This window comes from Megalobrama amblycephala, linkage group LG6 (assembly GCF_018812025.1).
Source record: "Megalobrama amblycephala isolate DHTTF-2021 linkage group LG6, ASM1881202v1, whole genome shotgun sequence".
Taxonomy (NCBI): domain Eukaryota; kingdom Metazoa; phylum Chordata; class Actinopteri; order Cypriniformes; family Xenocyprididae; genus Megalobrama; species Megalobrama amblycephala.
The window spans coordinates 45,715,678-45,740,117 of NC_063049.1; the positions used below are offsets into that span (position 1 = coordinate 45,715,678).

Genomic DNA, 24,440 nt, shown 5'->3' on the forward strand with positions numbered 1-24,440 from the left:
CTGTACATAAAATTCACATAATGTGTACAATATACATATTATGTACAGCAGAAATTGTAAGAGGAGGATGTTGTTTATCTATTAGTATGTTATACAGTAAGTAAATAAAATTGAGGTAAATAAATAAATAAATAAATAAATATAATTTAAATAAAATAAAAATTTATTAAATTAAGTTAAACAATTTAAGTTAATTAGGTTAATAAATAAATAATATTAAAATAATAATATAATTAAAATAAAAAAAATTAAAGTAAAAATAAATACGATTAAAATAAAATTCTAATAAATAAATATAATTAAAATAAATACATAAAATTATACATTTTAATAATAAAATAATATATATAAATAATAATGAAATTATAAATAAAATTATGTCGCACAATCTGTCATGTTTCATTGCATTATTATCACAAATAAAACAATTGTCTCCAAGCACAACTACACAATATGACCACAAAATGTATAATAATATTTGGATAAAGGGTGAAGATGTCAGTTTTACCAGGCTGGACATCACTTTTGGACATTACTGTATTTTTACACTTGATTGAACTACCAAAAGTTCAGACACTGTACTAAAAATAGGAAACATGTCTTGGAATTTATATCTAGTTATAAATGAAGAGATAATCTGACATCAGTGTGGTATATTAGTGTTTTATTAAAAAATATATATATCAGAGTAGGGAAATAAACATTTTGAGCAAGTTGAACTGCTGTGATACAAGAAAGTATTTCTTTTAACATCACAAATATTAAACACTTCACTTTCAACAAATGAAAGCGTTTGCAGACTCTCGTGTTTTTGTGTCTGTTGTTTCATTGTGCAAATGATGAATGACATCATCATTGTCACATGACTAATGACGTCATCTGTCTGTCAGTTTTTTTCCTGGTTCTCAAAGCTGCAGGTTCAGATGGATCAAGATGAAGCCACTAAATACAGGTGTGTGTTCGTGTCCGGTTTCATTGAGAGCATCCATGACAATATAATATGAGAAGTTCTCGTTGTTCACATGCAATTAAAGATGGAAGGAATGGTCAAAATTAAAATTGTACAGTTCACAGTCAAGCTCTAACTGTTTCTTTTAATGATTGAGAGCACTGCAGTTACACTAAAAGCTGATGTTGGATCAATAGAGTTGTGCTTCACTCCACAGGAAGACCCGAGATGTTTTGAACGGCTATCAGGAGCAGTGCGATGCCATTTTAAACGACGTGAACGCTGCTCTGGAGCACCTGGACTCTCTGCAGAAGCAGTATCTGTTTGTGTCCACCAAAACAGGGACGCTTCATGAGGCCTGTGAACAACTGCTGAAGGAGCAGGTCTGATGATGTGACCTCGATCACATGCTCAAATCAGTGTCTGACCCACAGAGATGACCAGTACACACACTTCCGCTTATTAAATGTTTGTGAAAAAAGTCTATTCTGCTCACCAAGTCTGCATTTATTTGATCAAAAATACAGTAAAAATTGTGAAATATTATTACAGCATGTTAGAATGATTTCTGAAGGGTCATGTGACACTGAAGACTGGAGTAATGATGCTGAAAATTCAGCTTTGATCACAGGAATAAATTACACTTTACTATATATTCACATAGAAAACATCTGATTTACATTGGAATAATATTTCACTATTTTTACTGTATTTTTGATTAAATAAATGCAGCTTTGGAGAGCAGAAGAGACTCTTAAAATAAAAACAGTAACAAATTCCAAACGTTTGAGCGGTAGTGTGTGTAATCAGAGATGTGTTCACACACATACATTGATTTATTAAACAAGGTTTGTTTGACTTCTCTCTCTGCCGTTAACAGTCGGAGCTGGTGGATCTTGCCGAGAGCATTCAGGAGAAACTGTCATATTTTAATGAACTGGAAAACATAAACACGGTAATGCCGTTCCCAAAACGTGTTCGTCACGTGTTTGTCATCTGCTTATTAATCGGCTCTCCTCCTGTAGAAACTCAACTCGACGACGTTATCGGTGAACAGCGAGGGATTCATTCCGATGCTTTCCAAATTAGATGAGTGCATAGAATACGTTTCATCACATGTAAGCAAAACATTGTGTACAGTGTTGGAGTATTCTTCTGGACAAGAACATGTGTATAATCTATTCCTCGTGTCTTCTTCCAGCCAAATTTCAAAGACTATCCAGTCTATCTCTCCAAATTCAAGCAGTGCCTGTCCAAAGCCATGCAGCTCATCAAGAGCCACACTGTCAACACTTTGCAGAACCTCACGGGTCAGCTGACTAAAAGGGTACGTTTAGTGTAAAGTAAAGCCTTGATGGTTATTAGTTCTCAGCTGACTGTATTATTTCATTGACAGGACCCGCTGGGCGCTCCAAACGCAGACAACGCCTTCACACTCTACTACGTGAAGTTCAGAGCAGCGGCGCCTAAAGTTCGAGTAAGTCTTGTGACACCAGATCTCTTCACCTGTTTAAACCTTGTACGGTCTTCGTTTGGGGTCTCCACAGACCACAGGCAACAAAATGTAATTCTGTAACAAAATAATTGTTTTTTTTTAAAAAAAACAAATGCAATTTTACTTTGTTTATTAATGTTTTTCCTCCACATTTGTGCAGTTTTTGGAGGATTTATCATATTTTTTAAATTTATATAAAATGTGAAAATGTAAAAATTCAAAAATTATGTAAAATTCACTTTATAAAGACCCACATTTCTAACTTTCATTCATGGGGATAACATGGATAATTTGACATGGTTTAGTGTGAGATTCTCTTGGAAAATTCAGTTTTAAAAGTAAAAAATGATCACTTTATCCAGCAGATGGCTGCAGAGCTCCACTATTTGCTGTTTGACTGACTGAAAGACATCTTTCAAGTATTTTCAGTTTGATTCATATCTAAATATTATGAAATCACAATTATTACAATAAAAATGACTTTTTGTCAAAGTTTAGTATTTATTGTAATAAAAAAATCAGTTTTTCAATATTGTTACATTATGATGAGACCCCACTTAGAAAATGTACAAAATTCATCCTCAAAATCAACATTATTGAAAAACTTATTTTTTTCAGTACATAAAAAAGCTAAACTTTTACAAAAAGTAATTTTTATTGTCATAATTGTGATTTGATAATATTTAGATATGAATCAAACTGAAAATACTTGTGTAAAGATGTCTTTCAGTCAGTCAAACAGCAAATAGTGGAGCTCTGCTGCCATCTGCTGGATAAAGTGATCATTTTTTACTATTAAAACTGCATTTTCCAAAAGATTGGCAAAAATCTCACACTAAACCATGTCAAATTATCCATGTTATCCCCATGAATGGAAGTTAAAAATGTGGGTCTTTGATAAAGTGAATTTTACATAAAAAGCTGTTTTTGTATAAAAACCTGTTCAACAAAATATTTATTTATTTATAAATATAAATTTAAAAGATATGATAAATTCTCCAAAAACTGCACAAATATGAAGTAAAAACATTAATAAACAGAGTAGAATTACATTTGTTTTTTAAATACAATTATTTTGTTACAAAATTACATTTTGTTGCCTGACTTTTTTTCTACACTAACATAAAAACAAGATATCACTCCAATATATATATATATATATATATATATATATATATATATATATTTTATTTGTAGATCTAGTGTTAACAACTGTACAAAGTTTCATGTCATTTGGACAAAGAGAACTTTTTTTTTTTTTAAACGGTATTTAGACCCCAAAGACCCTTTAAGGGTTAATTAGGCTCGTTTAACCCTGTAAGTCCTGACATAGTCCAATAAGTGCACATAGTGCAATAATAGTCCAAAACATCATTATTGAAACAGTTTATTGAACCTTTTAATCAATCAATAAATAAATGAATAAATTTGCATGTTTTTTGTTGAGTATCATATTTGATCCATCAGTCTTTTATGGCTCATATAGTCTGATATAGTGAGAATATGGAGCTCAATTTTATTCTAAAATATGTTAATTTGGTGCAGATTCTGATATTTATATGAAATTCTGAAGCTTGTAGTGAGATCTTTATAACAGTATAGCAGATAAAATGCATATAAATATCAATATCTGTCAATAATATGTCTTAGTAAGATGATATTTAAATGTTCAGTTTTATGATCAAATCTCTGTAGTTTTAAAACATATAATGCAATACAATGATGATCGAGAGATGAACAAATAAACCTGATGATCATATTTGATACTCCTGATTTTTATAATAAATGATGTCTAGATAATCAAGTTAACCTGCTTCAGTCCTGATGAAATATTACTAACAATATCAAAGTTATTCTCACGTTTACTTGATAAAAATCAAGATTTCACAGCAGAAAGACACGAGCTGAAGGAGGACGTTTGTACAATTATACTAAAAGACTTTTTGCAAGCATCAAATATGATACAGTAGGATTTATAGCAATAATTCATCTAATTTCACACTCATGTTGTTCCAAAACCTAAATAATATATATTTGTTGTTTGTTTCAGAGGCTCATTGAGCAAGTTGAACAGCGGTCTGAAATAATCCCAGAGTGAGTGATGGGAACCTTCTTTCATTTAAACCTGAAGAAATGAGTAATGTGCAACAGTGGAAAGATTGAATCGTCTTTCTCCCACAAATGCCATGTGATGAGTAATAACTCGTGACTGAATCTCTTCCAGGTATCAGCAGCTCTTGGACGAGATTCATCAGTGTTATTTGGACCAGAGAGAAGTTCTGCTCAGTCCCAGTATAAACTCCACCATCACGGACCTCACCAGCCAGAACAGCAAGGATCACTGCGCTCTGGTGAGGGAATCAACTTCTGTTTCTCTTTAGGGAAATCATACTGAAATCATCACTGATTATCTGGGGCAAAGCACTGAAGGTGTGTAGGCAACTGTTGTATCTGTTAGTGTTCTTATTATTCTTCCTCCTCCTTCTTCTTGAGTCTACGGCTGCCCATAGAACCACTTGTGGGAAAATGGTGAAATTTGGCAAACAGATAGAGGACAGTCCGAACATTAACCACAGCGAATTTGGAGTCTCTAACTCATTCCCTCTAGCGCCACCAACTGTCCGAATCTGCATTTGCTTTTATGCTAATAATCCGGACTATTCAATTGCACCCTATGGTGTCATTTTCTGCCATGATGTCCTGGACGGTTCGTCCGATTTTCACCAAAATTGGCACAGATCATCTTCAGATCGTGTTTGCAAAAATCTATTAAAAGCTTTTTGATAGACCCAACTGTTTTCGACTAACACACAAGCGGATTTGACAAAGAGCATGTCAAAAGGCCAGATCTCCGCAACACTTTAGCGTATTGAGACGAATATTGGTACGTGTCATCACAAGCATGACCTGAGGCTACATGCAGAGTTTCAGCACAGTGCCACCTACTGGTCAGGAGATAATAAAAAAAGTATTTTTTTGCTTATAACTTCTGAACAGTTTGTCCAAATATCGTAAAACTGGTGTATTTTGATTCAGTGCGGTATTTTTTCCCAGTATTTTTGTCTTGTTTTCCAGTACAAATATCTAAACATTCTTAAATCAAGATACATTTACTGGAGAAGAGAAATGACTGAAGATATTACGTCTTGTTTACTGAAAAATGAAGTGAGTTTTTGCTTAAAACAAGAAGAAATATCTTCAGAAAGTTGTGGAAGATCAGAATCAGCAGTTCTTTTCTGATTGCTTTTGACTGAAAGTTAAAGTATGTTTTGTGGGACGTTCAACTGAATTATCTTGAACTGAAGTCGATTCCCCTGGATGGAATCGATTACAACTTTTGCAATCGACTCTTAATTCCCAACGCCTCTGAATCAATTCTTTTTGGAATCACTCTTGATTCCCAATGCCTCGGAATCGAGTAATCGGTTCATTTTAGAATCAACTCTTGATTCCCAACGTCTCTGAATCAATTCATTTTGGAATTGACTCTTTATTAACAATGTCTCGGAATGGAGGAATTGATTCTTTTTGGAATCAACTCTTGATTCCCAACGCCTCGGAATCGAGGAATCAATTATTTTTGGAATCGACTCTTGACTCCTAATGCCTCGGAATAAAGGAAGTGGTTTTTAAATCTTGATTCCCATCACCTCGGAATCGAAGAATCAATTATTTTTGGAATCGTCTCTTCATTCCCAACTCCTTAGAATTGAGGATTCCCATCGGCTAGGAATCAAGGAATCGATTCTTTTGGAATCGTCTCTTGATTCCTAACGCCTTGGAATGGAGGAATCGATTATTTTTGCAATTGACTCTTGATTGATTGATTGATTTATCAAGGACAATGCACAGAAAAAACATTAATCTCAAGTAGAGAGAAGATGCTCTGCACCAGATTTAGCTATTAGCTAATTTCCATCTGTAGTCCTTGGGCAGGTCACTAGATAGACAATTTCTCTAAAAAATCTTAACATACACAAATTTCATAAAAACAGTACCCTCTAAAATTATCATGAGTACGTCAGTTCACCAATAGCGACAACAGTTAATCAATTAATTTCATCAATAAGACTCTCCACTAAAAATACACAATTTTCAATTCATCGATACCACTAAAATGTAGAGTTGACAATAAATAAATCAGTAAATAAAATTACACGTGTTATTTCATTAGCTTCATTTGTCATTAAAAACTATATACCATAAACACTTCATTTAGTTTCTACAATAAGACTCTCTTCTACACATACCCGATTTCAGTTCATCAATTTCAGTAGTCACTAGAAAAATAAAAGTTAAATTACCATTATTATAAATATTTGATATTTAATCCTCACTTAAGATTACACATATACTATTTCATGAACATAATGATTGATTCCCAATGCCTCGAAATTGAGGAATCAATTCATTTTGGAATCAACTCTGGATTCCCAATGCCTCGAAATTGAGGAATCGGTTCATTTTGGAATCGACTCTTGATTCCCAGTGCCTTGGAATCGAGGAACTGTTTTTGAATAATGCGCAAGTGTATTCGAGCACTTCAAAATGGATGCGAGGCTATATCTCGACAACACTTTAGCATATTGGGACGAATATTGGTACGTGTCATCACAAACATGACCTGAGGCTACGTACAGAGTTTCAGCACAGCGCCATCTACTGGTCAGGAGATAATAAAGGTTTTTTGCTTATAACTTCTGAACGGTTTGTCCAAATATCATAAAACTGGTGTATTTTGATTCAGTGCGGTATACTTGTTTTCCAGCACAAATATCTAAACATTCTTAAATCAAGATACATTTACTGGAGAAGAGAAATGACTGAAGATATTAAGTCTTGTTTACTGAAAAATGTATCAAAATTAAGTGAGTTTTTGCTGAAAACAAGAACAAATTTCTTAAGAAAGTTGTGGAAGATCAGAATTTTAGCAGTTTTGTTTGTGCTTTTCTGATTGCTCTTGACTGAAAGTTAAAGTATGTTTCATAGGCCATTTAACTGAACTATCTTAAAATATCAAAGACGATGTAATTCGTAATGATATGAGCTCATCACTGCTGATGCTATCAGATCCATGTGTCGTAGATGTTGTTTGTTTGAAATGTTCAGCTGGTGATTGGAGATGTTGTTTCAGGTGCGCAGTGGCTGTGCGTTCATGGTCCACGTTTGTCAAGATGAACACCAGCTTTACAATGAGTTCTTCTCCAAACCCACGTCCAAACTGGAGTGAGTACCAGAATCATCCAAACATGAAAACTCTCATCATTGTTCTGACTCAGAATTATTGTCTTTACTGCGTGAAACACAACATGAGCTGTTAGAATCAAACTGAATCGCTTTGCTTTTAACTATATTTGTGTTATTATAATAGTACTTGAGAATATTGTCATGTCATGTAATTTGATGTATTTGTGACAGTGAGCTTCTGGAGAAACTCTGCCTGTCCCTGTATGACTTCTTGAGGCCTCTGATCATCCATGTGGTCCATCTGGAGACGCTGTCTGAGCTCTGTGGCATCCTGAAGAACGAGATGCTGGAGGATCATGTCCTAAACAACGGTAAAAGAAGCTTTTCCCACCACCATGTCTATCCTCTAAAGTGTTTTTTGACCTTGCATGCATGTGAACATGTTGTAGGAGACTCCAAAACAAAAGGGCCTGATGGGCGCACATTAACTGTAAAATGTGGAAAAGCCATAATATTTTGTGTTGGTTTGTCACAGTGGTCCAGCTGGCAGCGTTTGATGCATTAGTGAAGCAGATGCTGGAGGACGTGCAGGAGCGTTTGGTCTACAGGACACACATCTACATCCAGACCGACATCATTGGGTACAATCCTGCACCAGGAGACCTGGCCTACCCCGACAAACTAGAGATGATGGAGGTGAGCGGCGACTGCAGCCAAAAGATCGCTTAAAGGGGACCTGTGAGTGGGTTGAGTTAGTTAGTAGTGTGTTGAAACTGGTGGTTATGGTAAGGGGCGGGACATTTCCCAAACACCAATCACAACACACTGCTCCAGCCGACCAATCAGAGCACATTGATCTTTTCAGAAGTAGGGGCTTCATAGAGACAGGAACTAAACATTACTGACAGACTTGGAAGAGAGGAGCTGCAACAATGGAGAATATGAGGAAAAATGCTAAACCATGGAGATTATAAGACTAGTTTATTATAATTTAATCTTTTTTTTTTAACTAGTTCATTGAAACGAACTGTCCAAAAGAACTTGTTCGCAGAAATGAATTGGACTTCCAATTATTATTAGCAAGCGAGTGGCGAATTAATGAGTAGCGTTGTTGATCTGAAGTCAGTTCCCCTGGATGGAATCGATTACAACTTTTGCAGTCGACTCTTGATTCCCAACGTCTCGGAATAGAGGATTCGGTACATTTTGGAATCGACTCTTGATTCCCAACGTCTCTGAATCAATTAATTTTGGAATTGACTCTTGATTCCCAACACCTCGGAAATGAGGAATTGATTCTTTTTGGAATCGACTCTTGATTCCCAATGCCTCGGAATCGAGGATTCGGTACATTTTGGAATCGACTCTTGATTCCCAATGCCTCGGAATAGAGGATTCGGTACATTTTGGAATCGACTCTTGATTCCCTACGTCTCTGAATCAATTCATTTTGGAATTGACTCTTGATTCCCAACGCCTCGGAACTGAGGAATTGATTCATTTTGGAATCGACTCTTGATTCCCAACGTCTCGGAATCAAGGAATCAATTCATTTTGGAATCGACTCTTGATTCCCAACGTCTCGGAATCGAGGAATCAATTCATTTTGGAATCGACTCTTGATTCCCAACGTCTCGGAATCGAGGAATCAATTCATTTTGGAATTGACTCTTGATTCCCAGCGTCTCAGAATCGAGGAATCAATTCATTTTGGAATCGACTCTTGATTCCCAACGTTTCGGAATCAATTAATTTTAGAATTGACTCTTGATTCCCAACGCCTCGGAACTGAGGAATTGATTCTTTTTGGAATCGACTCTTGATTCCCAATGTCTCAGAATCGAGGAATCAATTCATTTTGGAATCGACTCTTGATTCCCAACGTCTCTGAATCAATTCATTTTGGAATTGACTCTTGATTCCCAACGCCTCGGAATCAATTCATTGTGGAATCGACTCTTGATTCCCAACGTCTCGGAATCGAGGAATCAATTCATTTTGGAATTGACTCTTGATTCCCAATGCCTCGGAACTGAGGAATTGATTCTTTATGGAATCGACTCTTGATTCCCAACGTCTCGGAAATTGAGGAATCGATTATAAAAAATTTTTTTTTTTTAAATTAGACTCTTGATTCCCATCGTCTCGGAATCGATTCTTTTGGAATCGTCTCTTGATTTCCAAGGCCTTGAAATGGAGGAATCGATTCTTTTTGGAATCATCTGAACAACATAAAGCTGCTTGGTTTGAGAGTGACTTCTGTGTGATCTGTGTTTTATATATCACTACACTATTGAGAACAGACAGTGGACTTTTTTGCATGCAAAATTATGCTGACATTTCACTAATGTGACTCCGCTTTAGACCAAAGATGCTGGCAAATCTCTTTTACGACAGAACTAGTGTAACTAAGAAGCTATTGATATTCATGCCCTACTCAGCAATGGTGTTGACTTGATGAAATTGCAGATGTTTTGTCTTAAAGCATAATAAAAACACCACACAGACTCATAAACAACATTAACACTTTATCTAATATTAACACATGAGATCTTCTTTATTGTAAAGTGTTACCATAAAAACTATAATAGTATCTCAGTTATACTCAAGATAACACTGCCTGGAAAGCGCTGCCGTTTCTTTTTTTAATGCAAATGCATCAGTGTTGTTATCACTCACAATGTTTTGAACAGTGAATTCTCATCTGACTGCTTTTCTCTGTTGTAGAAAATCGCTCAGAGCCTGAAAGAGGAGCAGATGAAGCAGACCTCAAGCTCTTTCTCCGACGTTCAGCTGGAGGAGTCTGATAACAGGAAGCTCATCAGCTCTGGTGTGTGTCGCGTGTTTGTCGTGACACACAGTTTCTGGAATCATCAGATTATAATCTAATCAATAAAATGCTTTGTGTTTCCTGCAGATCCTCGAGCGCAGACCACAGTTTCTCCTGCAGATCTTCATGGCATGTGGTATCCGACTGTCCGACGAACACTAGTCTGCCTGTCCAAACTCTACCGCTGCATAGACGTGAGTATTCTAGACTGATCAATGATTAATAATTACAGCCGTCTGTCACTGACTTTATTTTGTGGTACATAGAAGATACTATCCGTATTAACAAGAGCAGTAAGGGTATCTTTAAAAAATGACCTTTTATGATCTTTCAAATACAGAAAATAATATGGGGTCAGTAAATAATGACAGTGTTTTTCTTGTTTTGTCCTGTAGAAGGCAGTGTTTCAGGGTCTGTCACAGGAAGCGCTGTCCGCCTGCATCCAGTCTCTCCTCAAAGCCTCGGATGTCATTCAGAAGAACAAGGTGAGAGAGCTTGACGCACCTATATACAGCACAACCTTTCATTAAATCATTTCATACATGAGAAATTCAAACATGAAAGCACAATGAATGAATCAAGCTTTAGTGATGTGCTGTTTTTTTTTTTATTAATTTAGCCAAAACTGAAAATAATGTTTATTTAATATAGTTATTAGTTAGAGATTGAGTTCATGAGAACAAGAACGAGATGAGATTTTTACACAGTATTTTTAAGAAATCCTCAGTGACGAAACACATGACTAGAAAGGTGCATTTGAAATGTTTTAATCAATCATCTTGTAATGAACGACATTTCAGTTCTACTTTCTGAGTATGAATCATGCATTGAAAGACAGCAGTATTCAAACACTGTAAAAGGCCACAAACTGTATGATGTCATATGTACATGATTTATGAGCTTCTACAACTTTTGACCTCCTAACTGAACTCCTTTCCACAAATTATGGAAATAAAAACTAATCACAGTTTTCTCTTAGTCTTATTAAGTGCAACCGTATTTATTCAAAGTACTCTCTCAATTTTCAAAGTGTTCAAACTATTCAAATATTACAACTACACAGCCCAGCGTTCATTTTGGGAGATATTTGCATGCATCAGAGAGCACAGTGCTCAGCGTAAATGAGTACACCCCCTTTGAAAAGTAACATTTTAAACAATATCTCAATGAACACAAAAACAATTTACAAAATGTTGACAAGACTAAGTTTAATATAACATCTGTTTAACTCATAACATGAAAGTAAGGTTAATAATATAACTTAGAGAACAAAATTGTCAGTTTTACTCAAATTAGGGTGATGCAAAAATGAGTACACCCCACAACAAAAACTACATCATCTAGTACTTTGTATGGCCTCCATGATTTTTAATGACAGCACCAAGTCTTCTAGGCATGAATGAACAAGTTGGCGACATTTTGCAACATCTGTTCTTCAAGAATGAGCTCTTTTAGAGGCTGGATGCTGGATGGAGAGTGATGCTCCCATAGGTGTTCGATTGGGTTCAGATCAGGAGCCACTGAATCACTTTCACCCTGTTCTTCTTCAGAAATCCAACAGTGGCATTAGATGTGTGTTTAGGATCATTATCATGTTGGAAAAGTGCACGGAGTGATGGTAGCATCTTCTCTTTCAGTATAAAGCAGTACATCTGTGAATTCATGATGCCATCAATGAAATGCAGCTCGACACCAGCAGCCCCACATAAGGACACTGACACCACCATGTTTCACTGTAGGCACCATGCATTGTATTCCTCACCTTTGCGATGCCATCAGTTCCAAAAACATTTATCTCGGTCTCATCACTCCAGAGTATAGAGTCCCAGTAGTCTTCATCTTTGTCAGCATGGGCCCTGGCAAACTCTAGATGGGCGTTTTTGTGCCTGGGCTTTAGGAGAGGCTTCTTTCGTGGACGGCACCCATGATGCCATTCCTCTGCAGTGTTCGCCGTATTGTGTCACGGGAAATAGTCACCACAGTTTGGCTTTCTACTTCTTTAGATAACTGCAGTGAACTCGAATGCCGATTTTCTTCAACCCTTCTCATCAGAAGACGCTCCTGTCGAGGTGTTAACTTCCGTGGACGACCTGGACGTCTCTGTGAAATCTTTTCTAAATTTTTGTACCACTTTTGCTCAAGTATTCTGACTGATAAGTAAAGCTTTGCTGATCTTCTTCACCTTTCTGGTGTGAAGAAATTATTTTCTTTCTCAGGTCTTGTGACTTTTCTCTTCCAGTGGTGCCATTGCTGACAGTAAGAAATGGGGTTTTAACACCGTTTTATAGTCATCTGTCTGCTGGACACCTGTGTAATGAATTATTAGTCTCTCCTGTGGTTGAATTCTTGTTAAATTAGACATTTGTAGTCTAAAATTTAGCTTTGCTCCAGAGACTTTCAGTGGGGTGTACTCATTTTTGCATCACCCTAATTTGAGTAAAACTGAAAATTTTGTTCTGTTATATTATTAACCTTACTTTCACAGATGTTATATAAAACTTAGTCTTGTCAACATTTTGGAAATTGTTTTTGTGTTCTTTGAGATAGTTTAAAATGTTACCTTTCAAAGGGGGTGTACTCATTTACGCTGAGCACTGTATATTATATTGTATTACATTCTATAAAAACACAGGATTCGTATAGACTTACACAAGAAGTGTGTCTGATAATGTGCTACGGTAGGATTGCTCCAGTAACGTTTCTGATGGCGCCGTTTAGTGAAGCTTCAGTTGCAGAGAGTAAACGCTGTGCTGGATCTCAGACGTGTAAAATGAACCTTTGTACTTCCTTCACAGACTCAAATAGACGGGCAGCTCTTCCTTATCAAACATCTCCTTATCATGCGCGAACAGATCGCCCCGTTCCACGCTGACTTCGCCATTAAAGAGATTTCTCTGGATTTGAAGAAGACCAGAGGTATGTTTCTGTGGGTAAATTTGAATGTTTATTTGTCCACTGCTGATTCGTTTTTCATGCATCCAGCATTTTTTGTACATTTGATATCATAAATGTTGCAGTTTTTATATAAAAACTGTGAACTGATGAAATGTGTGTAATATCAGTGAAGCGGCAGCAGATGGCAGAACAACATTAGTTTCTCTTCTTCCTCAGACGCCGCTTTCAAAATCTTCAATCCCAAGGCTGTGCACCATTTCTTCCGGCTGAACAGCCATAATGCCATCCTTGAGTTTCTGCTGGAGGTAACGTCTTTTATTTATTTATTCTTCTTGTCTGCTCTTCAAAGTCTCCAGCCCTCACGCCTGACTCGTGATCCATAATGAATGATTTATGGCTCGCATTTGAATCATTCATCATAAGCGAATGCTTTCACACCAGGGTTCGCCGGAGATAAAAGAGCACTACATCGACTCCAAGAAGGACGTGGATCGACACCTGAAGTCCAGCTGTGAGCACTTCATCCAGCAGCAGACGCACATGTTTGTGGGAAACCTGGAGGAGTTCCTCAGCAAGGTCAAGTTTCACTCATGAATTCAGGGTCGGCAAACACATTTGTGTCGAATGCAGTCATGAATGGTGCAAAGTGAAAGCGTGTTTCCAGTTTAGTTATTAAAGAGGATCTGTTCTCTATATCAGTGTCTGTTTCTGAACTCCCTGAAACACCTCCATTGTAGTCTTGAGTTTTCTTCATATATCCCTCATTTCTCCATCACAATCACAGGTTGCAGCTTTAAAAACGATGGCGGTTCAAGGAGGGCCGACGTACAACCTCTCGCAGCAGCCCTGGGCTCAGCCTGGTGAGTCGACAACTTCTAATTATCTAATTATTAGCCCTAATTAGCTGTTTGAGGACATTAAACGATCTGCTGCACATCTAGAAACACTTCTATATCACTGAAGCGTGAATTTGAATGATTTACATGTAAAACGCTAATTGACCCTTCACAAAGACCCGCCCCCCTTAGTTACTGTTGCTTTGTCCGACAAGCCACGGCGCTGTCACGCCACACGCAGTGAAAAATACATCGCGGAGCAAAGAGGACACTGACAACACGTCGACAGACAAGACAGAGCAGGTTACTGATGATATTAAACAAAGTCCCAGCTTTCAAATTATGTAATTTTTTTAAAGAAATTCGAACAATAAAAAGCGTTTTGTGGCTCTTTAATGTGTCGTGACAGATCGCTGTAGCGCCTCAGCTCAAGCGGCTCGTGAACCGATCATCTCTTCCTACTAGTTCATTTATAGCATCAAATAAACATGCATGAACATCAGAAGGTATGTTGTTTCAAACGCGGAAATATGTCAATACACACCATTTTTCAAGTTCAAGTCCACCGAGGTTAATCTTCTAACTCCTGACTGCTTTGTCGGAGAAAATGGCGGATTCGGCGTTATGATTGGTTAGATCGCTTGTCAATCAAACTCCCGGCGAAGGGTCAATTGCCTGTTTATTCACAGTTCACTTCAGAATTAAAATGTCCTGATAATCTACTCTCCTCCATGTCATTCAAGATCAAGTTCATGTCTTTCTTTCTTCAGTGGAAAAGAAATGAAGGAAAACATTCCAGGATTTTTCTCCATATAGTGGACTTCACTGGGGTTCAACGGGTTGAAGGTCCAAATGTCAGTTTCAGTGCAGCTTCAAAGAGCTCTACATGATCCCAGACGAGGAATAAGAGTCTTATCTAGAGAAACCATCGGACATTTTCTAAAAAAATTAAACATTATATACTTTTTAACCACAAATGCTCATCTTGCACTGCTCTGTGATGCTGTGAAGTACCGATCCAGTGTTTACAAAGAGAACGTCAAAGACGAAGTCAAACAACCTTTACAAAAATAGGTAAAACAACGATGTTGGAGGAGAAAATGAGATCCTTACCTCTGCCTACGTCACGCGTGACCTTTCCAACATGATTACGTCACGCGAGGAGCATCACAGAGCAGTGCAAGATGAGCATTTGTGGTTAAAAAGTATATAATGTTTATTTTTTTTTAGAAAATGTCCGATGGTTTCTCTAGATGAGACTCTTATTCCTCGTCTGGGATCATGTAGAGCTCTTTGAAGCTGCACTGAAACTGACATTTGGACCTTCAACCCGTTGAACCCCAGTGAAGTCCACTATATGGAGAAAAATCCTGGAATGTTTTCCTTCATTTCTCTTCAACTGAAGAAAGAAAGACATGAACATCTTGGATGACATGGAGGAGAGTAAATTATCAGGACATTTTAATTCTGAACTGAACTAATCCTTAAATGAGGATGTATTTTCTGTGTTTCAGCCAAAATTAATGACCTTGTGATGACCACCTATCGGATCCTGAAGAACAAGCTGCCCATCACCTTACAAAGCCTGTCGTTGTATCTGGCCAATAAGGACACAGAGTTCATTCTGTTCAAGCCGGTCAGAGTGAGTATCATAAAATACTGATTAAGTCTTGGTTATTCTAGTGCTGAGGCAGGATTGGTCAGTTAGATTTGAAGGCGGGGCTAAGCACATGTGATGATGAAGATCTGATGAGTTCCCTCTGGTTTCAGAACAACGTTCAGCAGGTGTTCCAGAGACTGCATGCGTTCCTGCAGGAGGAGTACAGCGGAGAGGACCTGCAGATCATCGCATGTCCCTCCATGGAGCAGGTGCAGTACTCAAGCTTTATTCACTGTAATGAACATCAATAGCTGCTGCAGAAGTCATGGATTATGAAATGAGTTCAGCTTCAGCTCTACAGAAGACATTATTCAGATCAGTTCAGTTCAGTAACAGTAAACATCACTGAATCAAGTTCACTTGAACATTGAATCTTTCTTGTCCTCCTGCCATCAGATCAATCTGCTGCTGTCTGTGAAGTAGATCTTCCGTCCTCGGACCACGACAGCGCTGGGAAAAGAGACGGAAAACCTCCCTGAGAGGGCTTCGTCCTGAACCTTCCAGAAGATTCTGGAGACAGACTAGTCTTTATGACCAAAGACAGTGTGACCCGTCCCGCTCCGCCGCAGGTGCTGGGTGTCATTGATACTGAATCAGTTTGTACAGATTTAAATTATACGAAGGCGGGAATGATGCGAGTCGATTGACTGGCACAGACCTGCGTTATCCGCCAGGGGGCGCTGTGTGTCCAGGGCTACAGGAGTTTGAAGGATGAAAGAGTAAATCTGGACTGATAAGAGAGCAAATGCATGTAAAAGGTGATGATGAGCATTAAATATATTTATTATTTCACTCAGAAATGTTCATTCTCACGTCATTTCAAACCTGTATGATGTTATTTTGTCCCGACGAGCACATCATGTTCATCATCCGTCAAGCTGTGAAAACTCTGATGTTGTATGAAAGATTGATTTATACAGGTTTGGAATGACCTGAGGACGAGTAAATAACTTCAGTTTAATTTTAGGGTGAATTATTCTTCATCACATTTGCTCACTGTCATCTTGAGTTTAGGAGATGTTTGTGAAGAATCCTCTCTCTCTTTGGGCTTTTTATATATGCTATAAGTTTCATATAATATTTGATACGAATGACCCTTAATTTCTGTAGATTGTGATGATTTCATGTCGATCCTGAACTAAAGCTGAAGGTTTCTCACACGTTTTCTGTGACATGTTGTGATTTATTCTGAATTAATGCTCTCAAACTTCTCATGAACTTTTACGGCTTGGAAATGAGATCTGACGCGATCGTTACGTGACCGAGCATTAAAATGGTGTTTTAGGGCCAACAATCTTCATTTTCTCTTGCATTATGGGAAATTTCCTTTAGCTTCAACAGATGAAGATCTTAAAACACTTTCCCAGTGCCTTGCCTTCTGCCGTTTAATAAAGCTGATGCTGATTTATGAAAGTAATAAGTCTTTAAAGCAGAAAACATCAAATGTGCTTCATGCTGAAGTGAATCCATCAGATCATATATTTACAGTGGGAGCAGCAGCAATATTTAGATGTTTCTTTGACATATTTTATTAGTAGTAGTGTTTACTCAGAGTAGTATTGCTCAGATTAATATTAGAGATGTGATCCAAAGTTCATTCGTCCTGCAGATTCCTCAAATCACACTATGTTAGTTTTAAGGAAAACTTTTCCATGCAATTACAAGACTAAAACGAATTCACTATTTCAATTGTTTTGATTAATAGATTTAAATTCTTGTGTTAGATCATTGCATGTTAAAAACAATTATGTTTATTATGAACAACAGAATAAGTTAACTTAAATTGTGCAAAATTCAAGTGGATTGAACATGAGAAATTAAGTTGTGACAAAATGTTCAAGAATTCTGTTTGTTCATTTGAACAAACAGCAAAAAAAAAAATCATTATTGTCACAGTTTTTATTCATATTTTGACTTGTATTTTTATATTGTTTTCATTTTAATATTAGTTAATTTTAGTCTTTTTTTTATTGCAATCAGTGAACATATAATTAAAGGCAATAATAACTAAGCAAGGCAAGGCAATTTTATTTGTATAGCACATTTCATACACAATGTTAATTCAAAGTGCTTTACATAAAAAATAGAACATAAGGAATAGTAATAACAGTAAAAACAGAGAATTTTGCTATCTGGATGAAAGAGCGAGGAAGTCTTAGGGAGTTTGTTGTTGTTGTTGTTGTTGTTGTTCATCAGAGCGGATCAGAATGGATCTTCCTCACACGACAGGACTGCTACCTGTTAAGGCACTTCAAACTGATAAACACAGTTTCAATCTCCCCTTTTGCCAAGACACCTCAAACTGCACCACACAGCCCTAATCCCTCTTCCGGAGATATCTTATCTATGCAATGCAGTTCAAATTTCCCCTTTGGAAATTTCCCCCTTTGGAAAGTGTCCTGACTGTAATCCAGAGATATCTTAACCATGCACCACAGCTCAAATTTCCCCATGGTTTGTTCCCTTACCCAAATTTACCAGATTTGAACTTAATCACTTTCTTCCTAATTCTCCCAGCTCTTTCAACCAGAGAGCAATATTTAAAATGCATTAAAAGTCAGAATAACAAGATGATACATAAAAGATATAAAATACATTAAAAATGAAATAAAAACAGGAAAAGGAATTAAAAGAATAAAAAGATAATACGTATAAAATAAAGTGCAAACAGTTTGGACATAGCACAGTGCTCAATCAGCAAATGCATAGATAAAAAGATGTGTTTTGAGTCTGGATTTGAATGTGGCTACTGTTGGAGCACACCTGATCTCTTCTGGAAGCTGGTTCCAGCTGCGGCTGGCATAACAGCTAAAAGCAGACTCTCCTTGCTTTGAGTGAACCCTTGGTATTTCTAAATGACTTGATCCTGATGATCTGAGTGATCTGTTAGGTTTATATTCTATGAGCATATCTGCAATGTATTGAGGTCCTAGGCCATTGAGTGATTTATAAACAAGTAACAGTACTTTAAAATCAATTCTAAATGCAACTGGAAGCCAGTGCAAGGACCTGAGGACTGGTGTGATGTGTTCATGTTTTCTGGTTCTGCTCAGAATCCTGGCAGCAGCGTTCTGTATGAGCTGCAGCTGTCTTATGGTCTTTTTGGGAAGGCCAGTGAGGAGTCCATTACAATAATCCACCCTGCTGGTGATGAAAGCATGAACAAGTTTCTCTAAGTCTTGACTGGAGACAAAGCATCTAATTCTTGCAATATTTTTGAGATGATAATATGCTGATTTAGTTACTGTCTTTACATGGCTACTGAAACTCAGGTCTGACTCCAAAATCACACCAAGATTCCTGACTTGATTTTTAGTTGTTTGACCTCTAGAGTGAAGGTACATGTTCACTTTGAGAACTTCATCTTTGTTTCCAAACGCAATGACTTCAGTTTTGTCTTTATTTAACTGAAGCAAGTTTAGGCACATCCAATTTTTAATTTCATCAATGCATTGGCACAGGGAGTCAATGGGGCAGTAGTCGTTAGGTGATAGGGCTAGGTAAATCTGGGTGTCATCTGCATAGCTGTGATATGCAATTTGGTTCTTTCTCATTATTTGGCTCAGTGGCAGCATATATAGGTTGAACAGGAGGGGTGCAAGTATTGAACCTTGAGGGACTCCGCATGTCATGGATGTCCACTCAGACTTATGGTCACCGATACTCACATAATAACCTCTCCCTTCTAAGTATGACCTGAACCATTTAAGGACCATCCCAGAAAGCCCAACCCAGTTTTCCAGCCTGTCAAGAAGAATGTTGTGATCGACAGTGTCAAACGCAGCACTGAGGTCGAGTAGAACCAGCACTGATAATTTACCTGAATCTGTGTTTAGGCGAATATCATTTATTATCTTTATGAGCGCTGTCTCTGTGCTGTGATGCTGTCGGAAACCAGATTGAAAGTTGTCAAAGTATTCATTCAAGCTTAAGAACTTGTTCAGCTGATTGAAAACAACTTTTTCAATGATCTTGCCTATGAAAGGGAGATTTGAGATTGGCCTGTAGTTGCTCAATATGGTGTTATCCAGATTGCTCTTTTTCAGGAGAGGCTTGACAACTGCAGTTTTCAGGGATTTTGGAAAAGTCCCAGAGAGAAGTGAGGCATTTACCACTTCTAGGGGATCTGCTTCTAAACAGTTAAACACGCTTTTGAAAAAAGATGTGGGAAGGGTGTCAAGGGCGCAGGTTGATGTTTTAAGGTGCTGTACTGTTTCTTCCAAAATTTTACCATCAATTGCTTCAAAAACAGACATAATAGCTGCTTTCTGAGGTTGTGATCTGATCTGTTTTACCCCAGTGCAGCTCAAGGATGTGCTGATCGCCTTTCTGATATTATTAATTTTCTCAGAGAAGAAGGAAGCAAACTCACAGCATTTGCTGTCTGAGAGCATTTCACTGGGAATCTGACTTGGGGGGGGTTTGTTAGTCTCTCTACAGTAGCAAAAAGTGTGCGGGTGTTGTTTAATCAGTTGCATCAAATCAACTAAGACAAATAAATACATTCATAATAGAAAAAGAAAAGGTCAAATGATAATACATTTTGTGCATTATAAATTATTCAAAGGATAGATTTAACGATTTTCAAAAAAAAAAAAAAAATTCTGTTAACGTACACAATAGTGATCTATTTATATTATAAAATTAGTAAAATTAGTTGTTTTTTTCAGTGCCAATTTACATTTGTGGGTCAAGAATTTAATATACAATGAGTAAAATCATAATACACCATATTTTAAAATCTGCATTATTATCAAAAGAACATAAAATCTTAAAAAAAAATTCAACAATTGTAATTTTTCTGATATATATATATATATATATATATATATATATATATATATATATATATATACACACACACATACATACATATTGGTTTATGGCTTAAGTTGAAATTATGACTTGAAAAGTAATCATTAATGACAAAGTCGAAAAAATATAACACAAAAATGCATAATTTTGCTTCATTTCACTTTTTAAGCTCATAATTATTAGTCCTAATTAAACGCATATGACTTATATCATAATTAAGATTTACCAAAGCATGACTTGTTGTTTTTGTACCTTCCCTAGGCAAACATGATGTATTTAATGCTACAATTAACTATTTCCATATTAAAAACAAATGTGACGTATCGAGTGAACCGTTAATGTCATTTTCTCTCGAGTCGTGTCGGAAACATCAGTATGCTGTAACTCCATGAAAGGATATTTCGGAAAGATTTGACTAGATTTATAATTGATAACATTGACCACACTCTTTACTTGTGTTTAGAAAAATACTACATTTGGTTTTACTAATATCCCCTCAAATAAAAGGGGAAAATACTATATTAGAAATTTAATTTTTATTAAAAGTCATACATGAATGTAAGTACAGTAAAACTCAACCTTTGTTTTTGGTTCCTGGAAAAAGTAATCCAAATATAGATCAAGGCACATGATTAGAAGACAATAAGATCATAAGAAATATATATATTTTTTAAAATATTTAGACTCATCACCTTAATTGTACATACTTAAATAGTCTGAATTGATTAGATTTATTGAATGGGAACTTAATCAAGCATGACAGATGCCTGTTTAAAGCAGCAGTTTGTTTGGGTGTGTTCACACTTGGCTGGTTCAGTTCGATTACTCTGCTTCCAAACGAACTCTTGGACTGAAATATGAAGGCAAGTTTTTGCTGTCTGAAGGGTTATTGCTCATGTAAACTCTTTGTGAAAGCACAAGCTCATCTGTTGACATTAGACAGACAGTGGAAATGGAAATCTCCACTGACTCTCTTTGAATGTTATTTCCAATGTGAAAATGATCATGTCAACAAACGTCTCACATAACAAACCTAAGCGGCTTTACAAAGTGGACAGAGCCCACAAACTTTTCCTTGTCTCTGAACAGAGCGGTTTGAGTCATTGTGCTTCTCTTCGATCATTTGTTAGCTTGTCGTCATGAGGATTGATTTGATCTTTGTGCTGTTATCAGGTGAGCTTTATTGATTTTGAAACTATCTTACATGAGTATCATATGATTTTCAATAAATTAATTAATGGGTAAAAACTGTTTTGTCAGTTAAACCCCTTAATATTTACCCCTTGACATTTTAAGTTAATATTTCAATATTTTAACAACAGAATTTGCATGTTCATGGTTCTTTGATGTTGGAATTTGGAATTTTCACTGTCAGCCATCAGACACTTGTTTGAAAACATCCGATTATATCCTGTTAATCAAAAGTGGGCAGGAAAATATGTTCGACTGCAACTCATACTGTGTGTGAAGAACATTTTCTTGTGTTGAATTCTGGGCTGTCAGAGTTAATGTGACAATAACACATTAAAGGTACAGTATGTAAGTTTGGCCTCTAGAGCAGTGTTTCCCAAACTGGGTGCCGTATAAAAAGTCCTTCAACCATTTATCATGTACCATCAATCTCTGATGTCCCCAATAACAACAAAAAACAAACAAACTTATAATAAAAATGCCAATCGCAAGAAAGGTTGGTCTGAATTTTGGTGGGGTTTGCACATGATTTCATTCCAGTGCGTACACATAAAGCAGCCTCTTTTTCATGACTTGTTGCACTTACAGTCAAATACACACAGAAATATTGTCACAATGACCATCTTGCCTTGTATTCACAAACACATCGGTTATATCCTATAAGTAGTGCTGTCAATGTTAGTGCATGTGATTGATTTTATCTGTTTAATGCATTAAAATATTTAAAGCAGCATCAGTTTTCTTTCTGTCATGCTTTGGCTAGAGTTACATAATGTGATGACGCTCTTCTTCATGCAAATGCTTTTAATCCATTCAACCGCGACAAGACAAACAAGAACGAGTTCTCGAATAATAACATGCAAAATTATGCCAAAATGTCCATTTTGTCTTGTATCCTCATAAGAGCAGTTAAATAAGTATTAAATGAACGTAAAAAGTTGTGTTTATATCTCAGAATTGTGACTTTATATCGCAATTGCGAGTTTATGTCTCAGAATTGTGACTTTATATCGCAATTGCGAGTTTTTATCTCAGAATTGTGACTATATAGCAATTGCGAGTTTATATCTTAGAATTGGTACTATATCACACAACTGCAAGTTTATATCTTATAATTGTGACTTTATATAGCAATTGCGAGTTTATATCTTAGAATTGTGACTTTATGTAGCAATTGCGAGTTTATATCTTAGAATTGGTACTATATCACGCAATTGCGAGTTTATATCTCAGAATTGTGACTTTATATCGCAATTGCGAGTTTATATCTTAGAATTGGTACTATATCACGCAATTGCAAGTTTATATCTCAGAATTGTGACTTTATATCGCAATTGCGAGTTTATATCTTAGAATTGTGACTTTATGTAGCAATTGCGAGTTTATATCTTAGAATTGTGACTTTATATCGCAATTGTGAGTTTATATCTTAGAATTGTGACTTTATATCGCAATTGCGAGTTTATATCTTAGAATTGTGACTTTATATCGCAATTGTGAGTTTATATCTTAGAATTGGTACTATATCACACAACTGCAAGTTTATATCTTAGAATTGTGACTTTATGTAGCAATTGCGAGTTTATATCTTAGAATTGTGACTTTATATCGCAATTGCGAGTTTATATCTTAGAATTGTGACTTTATATCGCAATTGTGAGTTTATATCTTAGAATTGGTACTATATCACGCAATTGCAAGTTTATATCTCAGAATTGTGACTTTATATCGCAATTGCGAGTTTATATCTTAGAATTGTGACTTTATGTAGCAATTGCGAGTTTATATCTTAGAATTGGTACTATATCACGCAATTGCAAGTTTATATCTCAGAATTGTGACTTTATATCGCAATTGCGAGTTTATATCTTAGAATTGTGACTTTATGTAGCAATTGCGAGTTTATATCTTAGAATTGTGACTTTATGTAGCAATTGTGAGTTTATATCTTAGAATTGGTACTATATCACGCAATTGCAAGTTTATATCTCAGAATTGTGACTTTATATCGCAATTGCGAGTTTATATCTTAGAATTGTGACTTTATGTAGCAATTGCGAGTTTATATCTTAGAATTGTGACTTTATATCGCAATTGTGAGTTTATATCTTAGAATTGGTACTATATCACACAACTGCAAGTTTATATCTCAGAATTGTGACTTTATATCGCAATTGCGAGTTTATATCTTAGAATTGTGACTTTATATCGCAATTGTGAGTTTATATCTTAGAATTGGTACTATATCACGCAATTGCAAGTTTATATCTCAGAATTGTGACTTTATATCGCAATTGCGAGTTTATATCTTAGAATTGTGACTTTATATCGCAATTGTGAGTTTATATCTTAGAATTGGTACTTTATCACGCAATTGCAAGTTTATATCTCAGAATTGTGACTTTATATCGCAATTGCGAGTTTATATCTTAGAATTGTGACTTTATGTAGCAATTGCGAGTTTATATCTTAGAATTGTGACTTTATATCGCAATTGTGAGTTTATATCTTAGAATTGTGACTTTATATCGCAATTGCGAGTTTATATCTTAGAATTGTGACTTTATATCGCAATTGTGAGT

The 24,440-nt window shown here is 36.2% G+C and overlaps 1 protein-coding gene across 1 annotated transcript in view; it reads left to right on the forward strand.

The window, feature by feature from the left end:
- Window positions 1-17,012, forward strand: part of cog3 (component of oligomeric golgi complex 3) — a 19,766-nt gene extending 2,754 nt beyond the window's left edge. Inside the window, exons 3-23 of the mRNA XM_048194874.1 lie at window positions 891-952; window positions 1,167-1,332; window positions 1,830-1,904; window positions 1,975-2,067; window positions 2,151-2,276; window positions 2,346-2,426; window positions 4,495-4,538; window positions 4,669-4,795; window positions 7,579-7,670; window positions 7,863-8,002; window positions 8,167-8,327; window positions 10,359-10,461; window positions 10,549-10,655; window positions 10,857-10,946; window positions 13,257-13,377; window positions 13,573-13,661; window positions 13,798-13,932; window positions 14,141-14,216; window positions 15,707-15,834; window positions 15,963-16,061; window positions 16,249-17,012. Of these exons, the coding sequence (XP_048050831.1) occupies window positions 891-952; window positions 1,167-1,332; window positions 1,830-1,904; window positions 1,975-2,067; window positions 2,151-2,276; window positions 2,346-2,426; window positions 4,495-4,538; window positions 4,669-4,795; window positions 7,579-7,670; window positions 7,863-8,002; window positions 8,167-8,327; window positions 10,359-10,461; window positions 10,549-10,655; window positions 10,857-10,946; window positions 13,257-13,377; window positions 13,573-13,661; window positions 13,798-13,932; window positions 14,141-14,216; window positions 15,707-15,834; window positions 15,963-16,061; window positions 16,249-16,275 (2,142 nt within the window). The 3' untranslated portion in view covers window positions 16,276-17,012. The remainder of the gene's footprint in view (window positions 1-890; window positions 953-1,166; window positions 1,333-1,829; window positions 1,905-1,974; window positions 2,068-2,150; window positions 2,277-2,345; window positions 2,427-4,494; window positions 4,539-4,668; window positions 4,796-7,578; window positions 7,671-7,862; window positions 8,003-8,166; window positions 8,328-10,358; window positions 10,462-10,548; window positions 10,656-10,856; window positions 10,947-13,256; window positions 13,378-13,572; window positions 13,662-13,797; window positions 13,933-14,140; window positions 14,217-15,706; window positions 15,835-15,962; window positions 16,062-16,248) is intronic.
- Window positions 17,013-24,440: the final 7,428 nt, after the last annotated feature.